We start from the raw sequence: 13,673 nt of genomic DNA on the forward strand, positions 1-13,673 counted from the left end.
TGCAAGATCTGTATATTGGAACCTATAAAATGTTGCTGAGGGAGCTTAAAGAAGAACCAAGTGAATGAATGAATATCATGAATATGGATCAGAAAACTGAAATGAGTATCAGAAAACTCAAAATTGTTATAGTATCATTTCTCCCCAAATTGATGTTTGTTACTCAGTACAGTTCCAATCAGTGTATCCACAGGCTTTTTTGTAGAAATTGACAAGTCTAGGGTCTTTCAACCTAGGCAAAGTTAATGAGACTTTTGGTTTCAGACAGTATTCTCTGGAGTATTACATGACTAGTTCAGTTATTGATTTTGGAGATGTTCCTCTGGGCTTTTCTTTTGTCTAATTAGTTTCTTTACCTTCTCAATTGCTTTCAATTAATTTATTTCTCCTTTAAAGCCTATACTGTTTGTACTTTTTGTTTAACTTTTATTTTTAACTCCACATATCTAAAACTTATTCATTTTATTTCTTTCATTTGTATTCAGTAACTCACTAGTTTTCTTCTTCCAGCTCTTGCTCCCTCTCCTCTAATAGTGTAACCTCCAAGTAGCAGCTGGTCAAGGCACTCTCTTATTCTGTACTTTAACTTTCTGGTGGTTTCTATCCTACTCTTACGAATTCAGCTCTTAGTAACCGGTTCTTGAAGCGCCACATGATGTGGCCCCAGGGTACATCGTAGTGCCTGACACACAGTAAGCATTTAGCACACTTCAGATTAAATCTTTGCGTTAGAAGTCTCAGCAGAGCTCGGGCGTTTGTTGTTTCTCTTGTTAGCATTGTCTGAAGACCATACGCATGAGAAGTCCTTTAGATCTCATTGGCTTCTCAGCTTATCCTGGGATAATGGAACTGTATGGCATGCATTTTAAGACTCATTTAATTTTGTTTTATCTTTTGGCTGTAGTTCATGCCATGTAGGGTCCTAGTTCCCTGTGGCCAGGGATCAAACCTGTACCCCTGCACTGAAAGCACAGAGCCTCAACCTTGGACCACCAGGGACATCGTTTGCGTGCATTTAACAATAGGCTGGTTTTGTCTAGTAAGGATAGGTAATGAGGTTTGTCAGTAACCAGTACTCAGATGGGTAGAAAAAGACTGCTTTGGCTTTAATCAGACAAATGGTTAAAAAAAAAAGACTGTGGTCAGAACTTAGGTTATGCTTTAGGTGACCCAAGCAGTTTAAAGCAGTACTGTTTTGTTTCCTATCTCAGGATACTAAATGCTTCTCTCACTTGTATTTTCTTATTTTTAAAGTAATTTTACCTTATCTCTTTTTTTTAATCTTGTATTTTCTATCCTATTCTCATTTTTTCAGCCATGACAGCCTCAGCACAGACAGCACACCCAGATGTTGCTGCTGGGCGTCAGGAGCTGCCGCAGCGGCAGCAGGTGCTCTGCTTGTTTGGCAGGAGGATAGGAGACGACTGGCCTGCCAGTTTGCTGTTCCTTCCACATGCACTTAGTCAGATGGGGGACTGTTTTTGAATGAAAGTTTATCAGTTACAAAAATTAAGATTTTAACACTATAATCAACACATGAAAAGGACTAGTTTAAATCTTTAAACTGTGAGTGATCTTAAAAACATGTTTAGTTATAATATTTGCCTTTTTTGTTTTTGTCTTTTTTAAACTATTAGTTATTTCTAAGTGTAACAGATGCTAACTAGGCTCTGTGGTATTCTTTCTAACTGTGATTTGTAATGAAGCAGCTCTTTTAACATGATCTAGCAATCTGTGAACAGAGTAATGACTTGAATTTTAAGATTAAGCAAATTCATTTTGTTAACATCACATTTTGTTCCATTTTGCAGCTTTGTGGTGAATTTTTGGATGAAGCCATTAAATTAATTGCTTGCCACCATGAGCAGAAGCAAGCGTGACAGCAATTTTTATAGTGTAGAGATTGGAGATTCTACATTCACAGTCCTGAAACGGTATCAGAATTTAAAACCTATAGGTTCAGGAGCCCAAGGAATAGTATGGTAAGTTTTTACTTCGAAAGTTAGGCAAAAAAATCATTAACTGCTTTGTTTTCTCCTCTCATAAATTCCATGGTAAATGTTTAGCTTGCCTCAAAAAATTAAATTAAAACTATAAAATTAAAGCTGTAATAATAAGTTGTTTTCTTCTGACATTAAGGTTTTTTATTATTATTCAGAAAACATAACTTTATAAATCAGCTCTGTCATCCCTAAGTGTAAATCATGATTAAATACTTGGTCTTAAGCCACGTAAAGACAAATATCTGTATCAGGAATGAATAAGTGGCATGCTTATTAATTCTATGTCTATTCCATAACTAACTGTTCAGTAAGACGCTTCACTTAATCATCACTTTTACACTGTAATGAAATTCTGGAATTTCATAAATCTTATTTTACACTGGGGAATAAAGTCAGCTAACGTCTCATCATTATGTATTTCAAAACTATATGTATCTTTAAAATTGATTTACAAGCTAATTTTTCTACAAAAGACCTAGGCTTTATAGATCATTATGATTCCTTATAAACTGAAAATCAAAACACTCTTTGGGACAGTTCTGTTAATGATAAATTAGCATAATAAGCTAGTGTTGGGGAGTCTAAGCCTCACTCAAGCATAATTATATCTGTATTACCTCTTCTCGGACCAGATTTGTTTTTGAATCTATTAAAAATCCTAAGTGTTTACAATCCTGCAGTTCTTCGAGGTTCAAGAAAAACTCTTGCACACAGCTCTTGCGTATGTCCAGAAAGAGACATATCTAGCACGGTCCTTTGCAGTACCATTTACAATAGCAAAGTTGGGAATAGTATCGAATCTGTCAGTAGGAGAAGAGAAGCACAGTGGAGTGCTGTGTACCATTTAAAATGAACGAGCTGTATGTATCGACAAGGATAATCAGAAAGGTAATGTTGAGTTTAAAAGCAAGATGTAGAATATACATATATATGTAGTTTAGAATATATAAAGCAATATCATGTAGAATTGATGAATGCAAAGATGTAAAAACATTCATAAACACCAAACTCAGAGTAGTACTTACCTCTGAGAATAAGGAGCAAAGGAAAGGGCTTTACCTATAATAATATATTTCTTTTAAAAACTTCAGTAGAAAAATGGTGAAATATTAGAATCAGTAAATTTGTGTAATGGGAACAGTAACACCACCAACTTTTAACAGGCATGAATTTGAGTAAATTCCGGGGGATAGTGGAGGACAGAGGAGCCTGGTATACTGCAGTCCATGGGTCCACGAAGAGTCAGACATGATCTAGTGAGGAACAGCAACAACAAAAATATCTATTCTCTTTTCTGTATTCTTAATTTATGGGCTGTAATTTATACTGTCACAAATTACAGAAGCTGGGTCATTTTACAAAGCATTATTGGCTGACTGGTTATCATTTTAACTAATCACATTTAACCACAAGTTAAATTTGAATAAAATAATGTGGTAATTATCAATGTTGTAAGAATTTTGAAAGCAAACTCTTGATTCAGATTCTAGCTCTTTGATTTATTAACTTTGTGACGCATGGCAAATTTACTCTTCTGTAGCCTATTTTCCCACCTAATATATGCATGGTTGTTGTGAGGAATATATTATTTATAAAATGGTTAATGGTATTTGAAAAATGTAGTTTCTGTACTGTTGAGTCGTGCCCCAAGGCCACAGAAGCAGGACCTAGGACCAGGGTCATCTCCAAAGCTAAATGAGCCCCTTTGTAACTGTCGCCAGGAGCCCCGATCATCGCCGACAAGCTTCCTGACTCCAAATTGGGCAACGATGCCCCTCCAGTAAACACCTGTAGCACCCCAGCCAGTCACCTAGGAATTTCCTTTATGTTGAGGCTGTAAAAATGGGCTGTGAGCTCACGAAAACTGTAGACTCTCCCCAGTCCACCGCGCTTGCAGTGCCCGTATGATCTCTGCTCTATGTGCTTAATAAACTCACTCCCTTCTGAAATACTCTGTGTCTGGAAATTCTTTTCCAACCTGCACTTGGACTGCCTCAACAGGTACCTTCACTTAATCCTCAGGTAAGTGCTTTTTGAAATTTATGTACCAGAATTTTTTTTTTAATTGCTTTGGAAAGTAACACCAGTCCTAAGGAATAAATGCCTTCAAATTTTTGATTATTCCTTCCAAAACATGACTATGAAATAGACAAATAATAACTTTTTTAAAGGCACTGTTGTCTTATTGTCAGAATCAACTGGAGAACTTAATTTTTTTTTAAAGACATTATTTTGGGCCCCAGTTTTAGATAGTAAGATTCATTGGGTCTGGATTGGGGCCTCTGAATACCCAGGTGTTTCTAATTTGTGCACGTTTAAGAATCAATAATTAGAAATCTAACTCCTTGGATACAAAATAGTTCAATGAGATACTTGTATTTTTCAATTTTAGACTTTGAAAGATTACTTTGATACAGTAGATAAAAATTAATAGGAATGAAGTTAATGGTTAAAAATAAAACATGCTTTATCTGAAACAATCAAAACTTCTAAACATTTGCATGACCTCTTTTTTTTTTTGTTTTTTTTTTTTTTTTTAATTTGGGAAAACATATCTGTAAATAATGGCACTTTCTAATAAAAATAATACGTTTTGGTATGTGTATGTATATATATATGTATATAGGCAATAGTTATGGTAATAGAATGTACAGATGTATCCTTTTATGCAGTGCCAATTTCTTAATACATAATTTCTTCGCTATATTTAATACAGTAAAATAACCACCAAAAAAACTCAAGTTTCCAATTAGTCCAGTCCCTCAGTCATGTCTGACTCTTTGCAAACGCATGAACCACAGCACACCAGGCCTCCCTGTCCATCACCAACTCCCGGAGTTCGCCCAAATTCATGTCCATTGAGTCGGTGATGCCATCCAACCATCTCATCCTCTGTTGTCCCCTTCTCCTCCTGCCCTCAATCTTTCCCAGCGTCAGGGTCTTTTCAAATCAGTCAGCTCTTCGCATGAGTTGGCCAGAGTATTGGAGTTTGAGCTTCAACATCAGTCCTTCCAATGAATACCCAGGAGTGATCTCTTTTATGTTGAACTGGATGGATCTCAAATGAGTGTCTTTTAATTTCATGGCTGCAATCACCATCTGCAGTGATTTTTAGCCCCAGAAATAAAGTCAGCCACTGTTTCCACTTTTTTCCCATCTATTTGCCATGAAGTGATGGGACCAAATGCCATGATCTTCATTTTCTGAATGTTGAGCTTTAAGCCAACTTTTTTCACTCTCCTCTTTCACCTTCATCAAAAAGGCTTTTAGTTCCTCTTCACTTTCTGCCATAAGGGTGGTGTCATCTGCATATCTGAGGTTATTGATATTTCTCCCGGCAGTCTTGATTCCAGCTTGTGCTTCTTCCAGCCAAGTGTTTCTCATGATGTACTTTGCATAGAAGTTAAATAAGCAGGGTGACAATATACAGCCTTGACGTACTCCTTTTCCTATTTGGAACCAGTCTGTTGTTCCATGTCCAGTTCTAACTGTTGCTTCCTGACCTGCATGCTGGTTTCTCAAGAGGCAGAAAAGGTGTTCTGGTATTCCCATCTCTTTCAAAATTTTGTAGTTTATTGTGCTCGACACAGTCAAAGGCTTTGGCATAGTCAATAAAGCAGAAATAGATGTTTTTTCTGGAACTCTCTTGCTTTTTCCATGATCCAGCACATGTTGGTAATTTGATCTCTGGTTCCTCTGCCTTTTCTAAAACCAACTTGAACATCTGGAAGTTCACAGTTCATGTATTGCTGAAGCCTGGCTTGGAGAATTTTGAGCATTACTTCACTAGTGTGTGAGATGAGTGCAATTGTGTGGTAGTTTGAGCATTCTTTGGCATTGCCTTTCTTTGGGATTGGAATGAAAACTGACCTTTTCCAGTCCTGTGGCCACTGCTAAGTTTAGCAAGCATCTGTTAATTTCTGGTTGCAGTCACCATTTGCAGTGATTTTGGAGCCCAAGAAATTAAAGTCTATCAGTGTTTTTCCATTGTTTCTCCATCTATTTGCCATGATGTGATGGGACTGAATCAGTAGTTATTAAAAACAAAAAAAGGATAACACTTTGACCAAGTAAGATTTGTTACAGGAATATAAGTTTGGTTTAAGTTTTGAAAATCAGTTAGTGTAATTCACTATATGAACCTACTAAGTAAGAAGGAAAAACTGTGATTACTGGAATAGATTCAGGAAAATCATTTGACAAAATTAAATGTTCTATAGTGATAGAAACTCAGTCAACTAGGGCTTGGAGGGGGACTTTCTTAGCCTGTTAAAGGCATCTAGTAAAGTCCAATAATTTGTATCACACTTTACATCACATTCAGTGGTATAAGACTGAATGCTTTCCCCCTGATAGGGAATGGGGACTGATGTTTGGTCATACCACTTCTTTTCAGGATTATAGTCATTGTAGTGAGGAAAGCAAAGGAAGTCAAAGCCATCCCAACTGGAAATGAAGAAGGAACTGCTTGCGTATGTAGAACAAAAAAAGTCTACTAAGTAAGTAACAAGTGAGCTTAGTATGAAGTTATTATACAACTTGTATTTCTTTGTACTAGCAATGAACAACTGAAATTTAAGTGAAAATAAAAACATCCACAATAGCATGTAAAAGTTGTTAATACTATGAAGAAGCTGAACAGAATTTTGCAAGATCTGTATATTGGAACCTATAAAATGTTGCTGAGGGAGCTTAAAGAAGAACCAAGTGAATGAATGAATATCATGAATATGGATCAGAAAACTGAAATGAGTATCAGAAAACTCAAAATTGTTATAGTATCATTTCTCCCCAAATTGATGTTTGTTACTCAGTACAGTTCCAATCAGTGTATCCACAGGCTTTTTTGTAGAAATTGACAAGTCTAGGGTCTTTCAACCTAGGCAAAGTTAATGAGACTTTTGGTTTCAGACAGTATTCTCTGGAGTATTACATGACTAGTTCAGTTATTGATTTTGGAGATGTTCCTCTGGGCTTTTCTTTTGTCTAATTAGTTTCTTTACCTTCTCAATTGCTTTCAATTAATTTATTTCTCCTTTAAAGCCTATACTGTTTGTACTTTTTGTTTAACTTTTATTTTTAACTCCACATATCTAAAACTTATTCATTTTATTTCTTTCATTTGTATTCAGTAACTCACTAGTTTTCTTCTTCCAGCTCTTGCTCCCTCTCCTCTAATAGTGTAACCTCCAAGTAGCAGCTGGTCAAGGCACTCTCTTATTCTGTACTTTAACTTTCTGGTGGTTTCTATCCTACTCTTACGAATTCAGCTCTTAGTAACCGGTTCTTGAAGCGCCACATGATGTGGCCCCAGGGTACATCGTAGTGCCTGACACACAGTAAGCATTTAGCACACTTCAGATTAAATCTTTGCGTTAGAAGTCTCAGCAGAGCTCGGGCGTTTGTTGTTTCTCTTGTTAGCATTGTCTGAAGACCATACGCATGAGAAGTCCTTTAGATCTCATTGGCTTCTCAGCTTATCCTGGGATACGGAACTGTATGGCATGCATTTTAAGACTCATTTAATTTTGTTTTATCTTTTGGCTGTAGTTCATGCCATGTAGGGTCCTAGTTCCCTGTGGCCAGGGATCAAACCTGTACCCCTGCACTGAAAGCACAGAGCCTCAACCTTGGACCACCAGGGACATCGTTTGCGTGCATTTAACAATAGGCTGGTTTTGTCTAGTAAGGATAGGTAATGAGGTTTGTCAGTAACCAGTACTCAGATGGGTAGAAAAAGACTGCTTTGGCTTTAATCAGACAAATGGTTAAAAAAAAAAGACTGTGGTCAGAACTTAGGTTATGCTTTAGGTGACCCAAGCAGTTTAAAGCAGTACTGTTTTGTTTCCTATCTCAGGATACTAAATGCTTCTCTCACTTGTATTTTCTTATTTTTAAAGTAATTTTACCTTATCTCTTTTTTTAATCTTGTATTTTCTATCCTATTCTCATTTTTCAGCCATGACAGCCTCAGCACAGACAGCACACCCAGATGTTGCTGCTGGGCGTCAGGAGCTGCCGCAGCGGCAGCAGGTGCTCTGCTTGTTTGGCAGGAGGATAGGAGACGACTGGCCTGCCAGTTTGCTGTTCCTTCCACATGCACTTAGTCAGATGGGGGACTGTTTTTGAATGAAAGTTTATCAGTTACAAAAATTAAGATTTTAACACTATAATCAACACATGAAAAGGACTAGTTTAAATCTTTAAACTGTAAGTGATCTTAAAAACATGTTTAGTTATAATATTTGCCTTTTTTGTTTTTGTCTTTTTTAAACTATCAGTTATTTCTAAGTGTAACAGATGCTAACTAGGCTCTGTGGTATTTTTTCTTTCTAACTGTGATTTGTAATGAAGCAGCTCTTTTAACATGATCTAGCAATCTGTAAACAGAGTAATGACTTGAATTTTAAGATTAAGCAAATTCATTTTGTTAACATCACATTTTGTTCCATTTTGCAGCTTTGTGGTGAATTTTTGGATGAAGCCATTAAATTAATTGCTTGCCACCATGAGCAGAAGCAAGCGTGACAGCAATTTTTATAGTGTAGAGATTGGAGATTCTACATTCACAGTCCTGAAACGGTATCAGAATTTAAAACCTATAGGTTCAGGAGCCCAAGGAATAGTATGGTAAGTTTTTACTTCCAAAGTTAGGCAAAAAAATCATTAACTGCTTTGTTTTCTCCTCTCATAAATTCCATGGTAAATGTTTAGCTTGCCTCAAAAAATTAAATTAAAACTATAAAATTAAAGCTGTAATAATAAGTTGTTTTCTTCTGACATTAAGGTTTTTTATTATTATTCAGAAAACATAACTTTATAAATCAGCTCTGTCATCCCTAAGTGTAAATCATGATTAAATACTTGGTCTTAAGCCACGTAAAGACAAATATCTGTATCAGGAATGAATAAGTGGCATGCTTATTAATTCTATGTCTATTCCCATAACTAACTGTTCAGTAAGACGCTTCACTTAATCATCACTTTTACACTGTAATGAAATTCTGGAATTTCATAAATCTTATTTTACACTGGGGAATAAAGTCAGCTAACGTCTCATCGTATGTATTTCAAAACTATATGTATCTTTAAAATTGATTTACAAGCTAATTTCTACAAAAGACCTAGGCTTTATAGATCATTATGATTCCTTATAAACTGAAAATCAAAACACTCTTTGGGACAGTTCTGTTAATGATAAATTAGCATAATAAGCTAGTGTTGGGGAGTCTAAGCCTCACTCAAGCATAATTATATCTGTATTACCTCTTCTCGGACCAGATTTGTTTTTGAATCTATTAAAAATCCTAAGTGTTTACAATCCTGCAGTTCTTCGAGGTTCAAGAAAAACTCTTGCACACAGCTCTTGCGTATGTCCAGAAAGAGACATATCTAGCACGGTCCTTTGCAGTACCATTTACAATAGCAAAGTTGGGAATAGTATCGAATCTGTCAGTAGGAGAAGAGAAGCACAGTGGAGTGCTGTGTACCATTTAAAATGAACGAGCTGTATGTATCGACAAGGATAATCAGAAAGGTAATGTTGAGTTTAAAAGCAAGATGTAGAATATACATATATATGTAGTTTAGAATATATAAAGCAATATCATGTAGAATTGATGAATGCAAAGATGTAAAAACATTCATAAACACCAAACTCAGAGTAGTACTTACCTCTGAGAATAAGGGCAAAGGAAAGGGCTTTACCTATAATAATATATTTCTTTTAAAAAACTTCAGTAGAAAAATGGTGAAATATTAGAATCAGTAAATTTGTGTAATGGGAACAGTAACACCACCAACTTTTAACAGGCATGAATTTGAGTAAATTCCGGGGGATAGTGGAGGACAGAGGAGCCTGGTATACTGCAGTCCATGGGTCCACGAAGAGTCAGACATGATCTAGTGAGGGAACAGCAACAACAAAAATATCTATTCTCTTTTCTGTATTCTTAATTTATGGGCTGTAATTTATACTGTCACAAATTACAGAAGCTGGGTCATTTTACAAAGCATTATTGGCTGACTGGTTATCATTTTAACTAATCACATTTAACCACAAGTTAAATTTGAATAAAATAATGTGGTAATTATCAATGTTGTAAGAATTTTGAAAGCAAACTCTTGATTCAGATTCTAGCTCTTTGATTTATTAACTTTGTGACGCATGGCAAATTTACTCTTCTGTAGCCTATTTTCCCACCTAATATATGCATGGTTGTTGTGAGGAATATATTATTTATAAAATGGTTAATGGTATTTGAAAAATGTAGTTTCTGTACTGTTGAGTCGTGCCCCAAGGCCACAGAAGCAGGACCTAGGACCAGGGTCATCTCCAAAGCTAAATGAGCCCCTTTGTAACTGTCGCCAGGAGCCCCCGATCATCGCCGACAAGCTTCCTGACTCCAAATTGGGCAACGATGCCCACTCCAGTAAACACCTGTAGCACCCCAGCCAGTCACCTAGGAATTTCCTTTATGTTGAGGCTGTAAAAATGGGCTGTGAGCTCACGAAAACTGTAGACTCTCCCCAGTCCACCGCGCTTGCAGTGCCCGTATGATCTCTGCTCTATGTGCTTAATAAACTCACTCCCTTCTGAAATACTCTGTGTCTGGAAATTCTTTTCCAACCTGCACTTGGACTGCCTCAACAGGTACCTTCACTTAATCCTCAGGTAAGTGCTTTTTGAAATTTATGTACCAGAATTTTTTTTTTAATTGCTTTGGAAAGTAACACCAGTCCTAAGGAATAAATGCCTTCAAATTTTTGATTATTCCTTCCAAAACATGACTATGAAATAGACAAATAATAACTTTTTTAAAGGCACTGTTGTCTTATTGTCAGAATCAACTGGAGAACTTAATTTTTTTTTAAAGACATTATTTTGGGCCCCAGTTTTAGATAGTAAGATTCATTGGGTCTGGATTGGGGCCTCTGAATACCCAGGTGTTTCTAATTTGTGCACGTTTAAGAATCAATAATTAGAAATCTAACTTCCTTGGATACAAAATAGTTCAATGAGATACTTGTATTTTTCAATTTTAGACTTTGAAAGATTACTTTGATACAGTAGATAAAAAATTAATAGGAATGAAGTTAATGGTTAAAAATAAAACATGCTTTATCTGAAACAATCAAAACTTCTAAACATTTGCATGACCTCTGTTTTTTTTTGTTTTGCCCTTTTTTTTTTTTAATTTGGGAAAAACATATCTGTAAATAATGGCACTTTCTAATAAAAATAATACGTTTTGGTATGTGTATGTATATATATATGTATATAGGCAATAGTTATGGTAATAGAATGTACAGATGTATCCTTTTATGCAGTGCCAATTTCTTAATACATAATTTCTTCGCTATATTTAATACAGTAAAATAACCACCAAAAAAACTCAAGTTTCCAATTAGTCCAGTCCCTCAGTCATGTCTGACTCTTTGCAAACGCATGAACCACAGCACACCAGGCCTCCCTGTCCATCACCAACTCCCGGAGTTCGCCCAAATTCATGTCCATTGAGTCGGTGATGCCATCCAACCATCTCATCCTCTGTTGTCCCCTTCTCCTCCTGCCCTCAATCTTTCCCAGCGTCAGGGTCTTTTCAAATCAGTCAGCTCTTCGCATGAGTTGGCCAGAGTATTGGAGTTTGAGCTTCAACATCAGTCCTTCCAATGAATACCCAGGAGTGATCTCTTTTATGTTGAACTGGATGGATCTCCTTGCAGTCCAAGGGACTTTCAAGAGTCTTCTCCAACACCACACTTGAAAAGCATCAATTCTTCAGTGCTCAGCTTTCTTTACAGTCCAACTCACATCCATACATGACCACTGGAAAAACCATAGCCTTGACTAGACGGACCTTTGTTGACAAAGTAATGTCCCTGCGTTTTAATATGCTGTCTAGGTTGGTCATAACTTTCCTTCCAAGAAGTAAGCGTCTTAGGTTTCATGGTTGCAATCACCATCTGCAGTGATTTTGGAGCCTAAAAAAATAGTCAGCCACTGTTTCCACTGTTTCCCCATCTTTTTGCTATGAAGTGATGGGACCAGATGCCATGATCTTAGTTTTCTGAATGTTGAGCTTTAAGCCAACTTTTTCACTCTCCTCTCTCACTTCCATCAAGAGGCTCTTTAGTTCTTCTTTACTCTCTGCCATAAGGGTGGTGTCATCTGCATATCTGAGGTTATTGATATTTCTCTCGGCAATCTTGATTCCAACTTGTGCTTCTTCCAGCCCAGCGTTTCTCATGATGTACTCTGCATATAAGTTAAATAAGCAGGGTGACAATATACAGCCTTGACGTACTCCTTTTCCTCTCTGGAACCAGTCTGTTGTTCCATGTCCAGTTCTAAGTGTTGCTTCCTGACCTACCTGAAAGTTTCTCAAGAGGCAGGAGAGGTAGTCTGGTATTCCCATCTCTTTCAGAATTTTCCACAGTTTATTGTGATCCACACAGTCAAGCTGTGAGGGCTTCCCTCATAGCTCAGTTGGTAAAGAATCTGCCTGCCATGCCAGAGACCCTGGTTTGATTCCTGGGTCAGGAAGATCCCCTGGAGAAGGGAAAGGCTACCCACTCCAGTATTCTGGCCTGGAGAATTCCATGGACTGTATAATCCATGGGGTCGCAAAGAGTCGGGCACGACTGAGCGACTTTCCCTTTCACACAAAGGCTTTGGCATAGTCAGTAAAGCAGAAATAGATGTTTTTCTGGAATTCTCTTGCTTTTTCAATGATCCAGTGGATGTTGGCAATTGGATCTCTGGTTCCTCTGCCTTTTCTAAAACCAGCTTGAACATCTGGAAGTTCACGGTTCACATACTGCTGAAGCCTGGCTTGGAGAATTTTGAGTATTACTTCACTAGCGTGTGAGATGAGTGCAGTTGTGCGGTAGTTTGAGCATTCTTTGGCGTTGCCTTTCTTTGGGATTGGAATGAAAACTGACCTTTTCCAGTCCTGTGGCCAGTGCTGAGTTTTCCAAATTTGTTCACATATTGAGTGCAGCACTTTCACAGCATCATCTTTCAGGATTTGAAAGAGCTCAACTGGAATTCCATCACCTCCACTAGCTTTGTTCGTAGTGATACTTCCTAAGGCCCACTCGACTTCACATTCCAGGATGTCTGGCTCTAGGTGAGTGATCACACCATGCTGATTATCTGGGTTGTGAAAGTCTTTTTTGTACAGTTCTTCTGTGTATTCTTGCCACCTCTTCTTAATATCTTCTGCTTCTGTTAAGTCCATACCATTTCTGTCCTTTATTGAGCCCATCTTTGCATAAAATGTTCCCTGGGCATTTCTAATTTTCTTGAAGAGATCTCTATTTTCCCATTCTATTGTTTTCCTCTATTAGGAATAGGTTAGAGAATAATTTAGGTTGGAAAATAGGTTCCAATAAGGTTAGAGAACAATTTTAATCAGTATTATGCTACCTTTGGGCTTCCCTGGTGGCTCAGTGGTAAAGAATCCCCTTGCTGGTATAGGAGATGTTAGTTCTATCCCTGAATCAGAAAGATCACCTGGAGAAGAAAATCGCAACGCACTCCAGTATTCTTGTCTGGGAAATCCCATGGACAGAGGAGCATGGCGGGCTACCGTCCATAGGGCTGCAAAGAGTTGGATACAACTTAGCAACTAAACAACAACAAATGCTGATTTTCCAAGTATTACA

The 13,673-nt window shown here is 37.2% G+C and overlaps 1 protein-coding gene across 5 annotated transcripts in view; it reads left to right on the forward strand.

The window, feature by feature from the left end:
* Window positions 1-13,673, forward strand: part of MAPK8 (mitogen-activated protein kinase 8) — a 103,702-nt gene that overhangs the window by 63,453 nt on the left and 26,576 nt on the right. For 2 of the 5 annotated variants that reach the window (XM_005900623.2, XM_005900620.2), the window contains exons 1-2: window positions 6,383-6,502; window positions 8,463-8,633. The exons of 1 other annotated variant lie outside the window; for it this stretch is intronic. In XM_005900623.2, the coding sequence (XP_005900685.1) occupies window positions 8,512-8,633 (122 nt within the window). In that variant the 5' untranslated portion in view covers window positions 6,383-6,502; window positions 8,463-8,511. Of the gene's footprint in view, window positions 1-6,381; window positions 6,503-7,962; window positions 8,214-8,462; window positions 8,634-13,673 lie in introns of those variants that run through there. 2 more of the 5 variants (XM_070364877.1, XM_005900621.2) reach the window with 2 other exon arrangements.

The sequence above is a fragment of the Bos mutus genome, chromosome 28 (assembly GCF_027580195.1).
Source record: "Bos mutus isolate GX-2022 chromosome 28, NWIPB_WYAK_1.1, whole genome shotgun sequence".
In the NCBI taxonomy this organism is placed as follows: Eukaryota; Metazoa; Chordata; class Mammalia; order Artiodactyla; family Bovidae; genus Bos; species Bos mutus.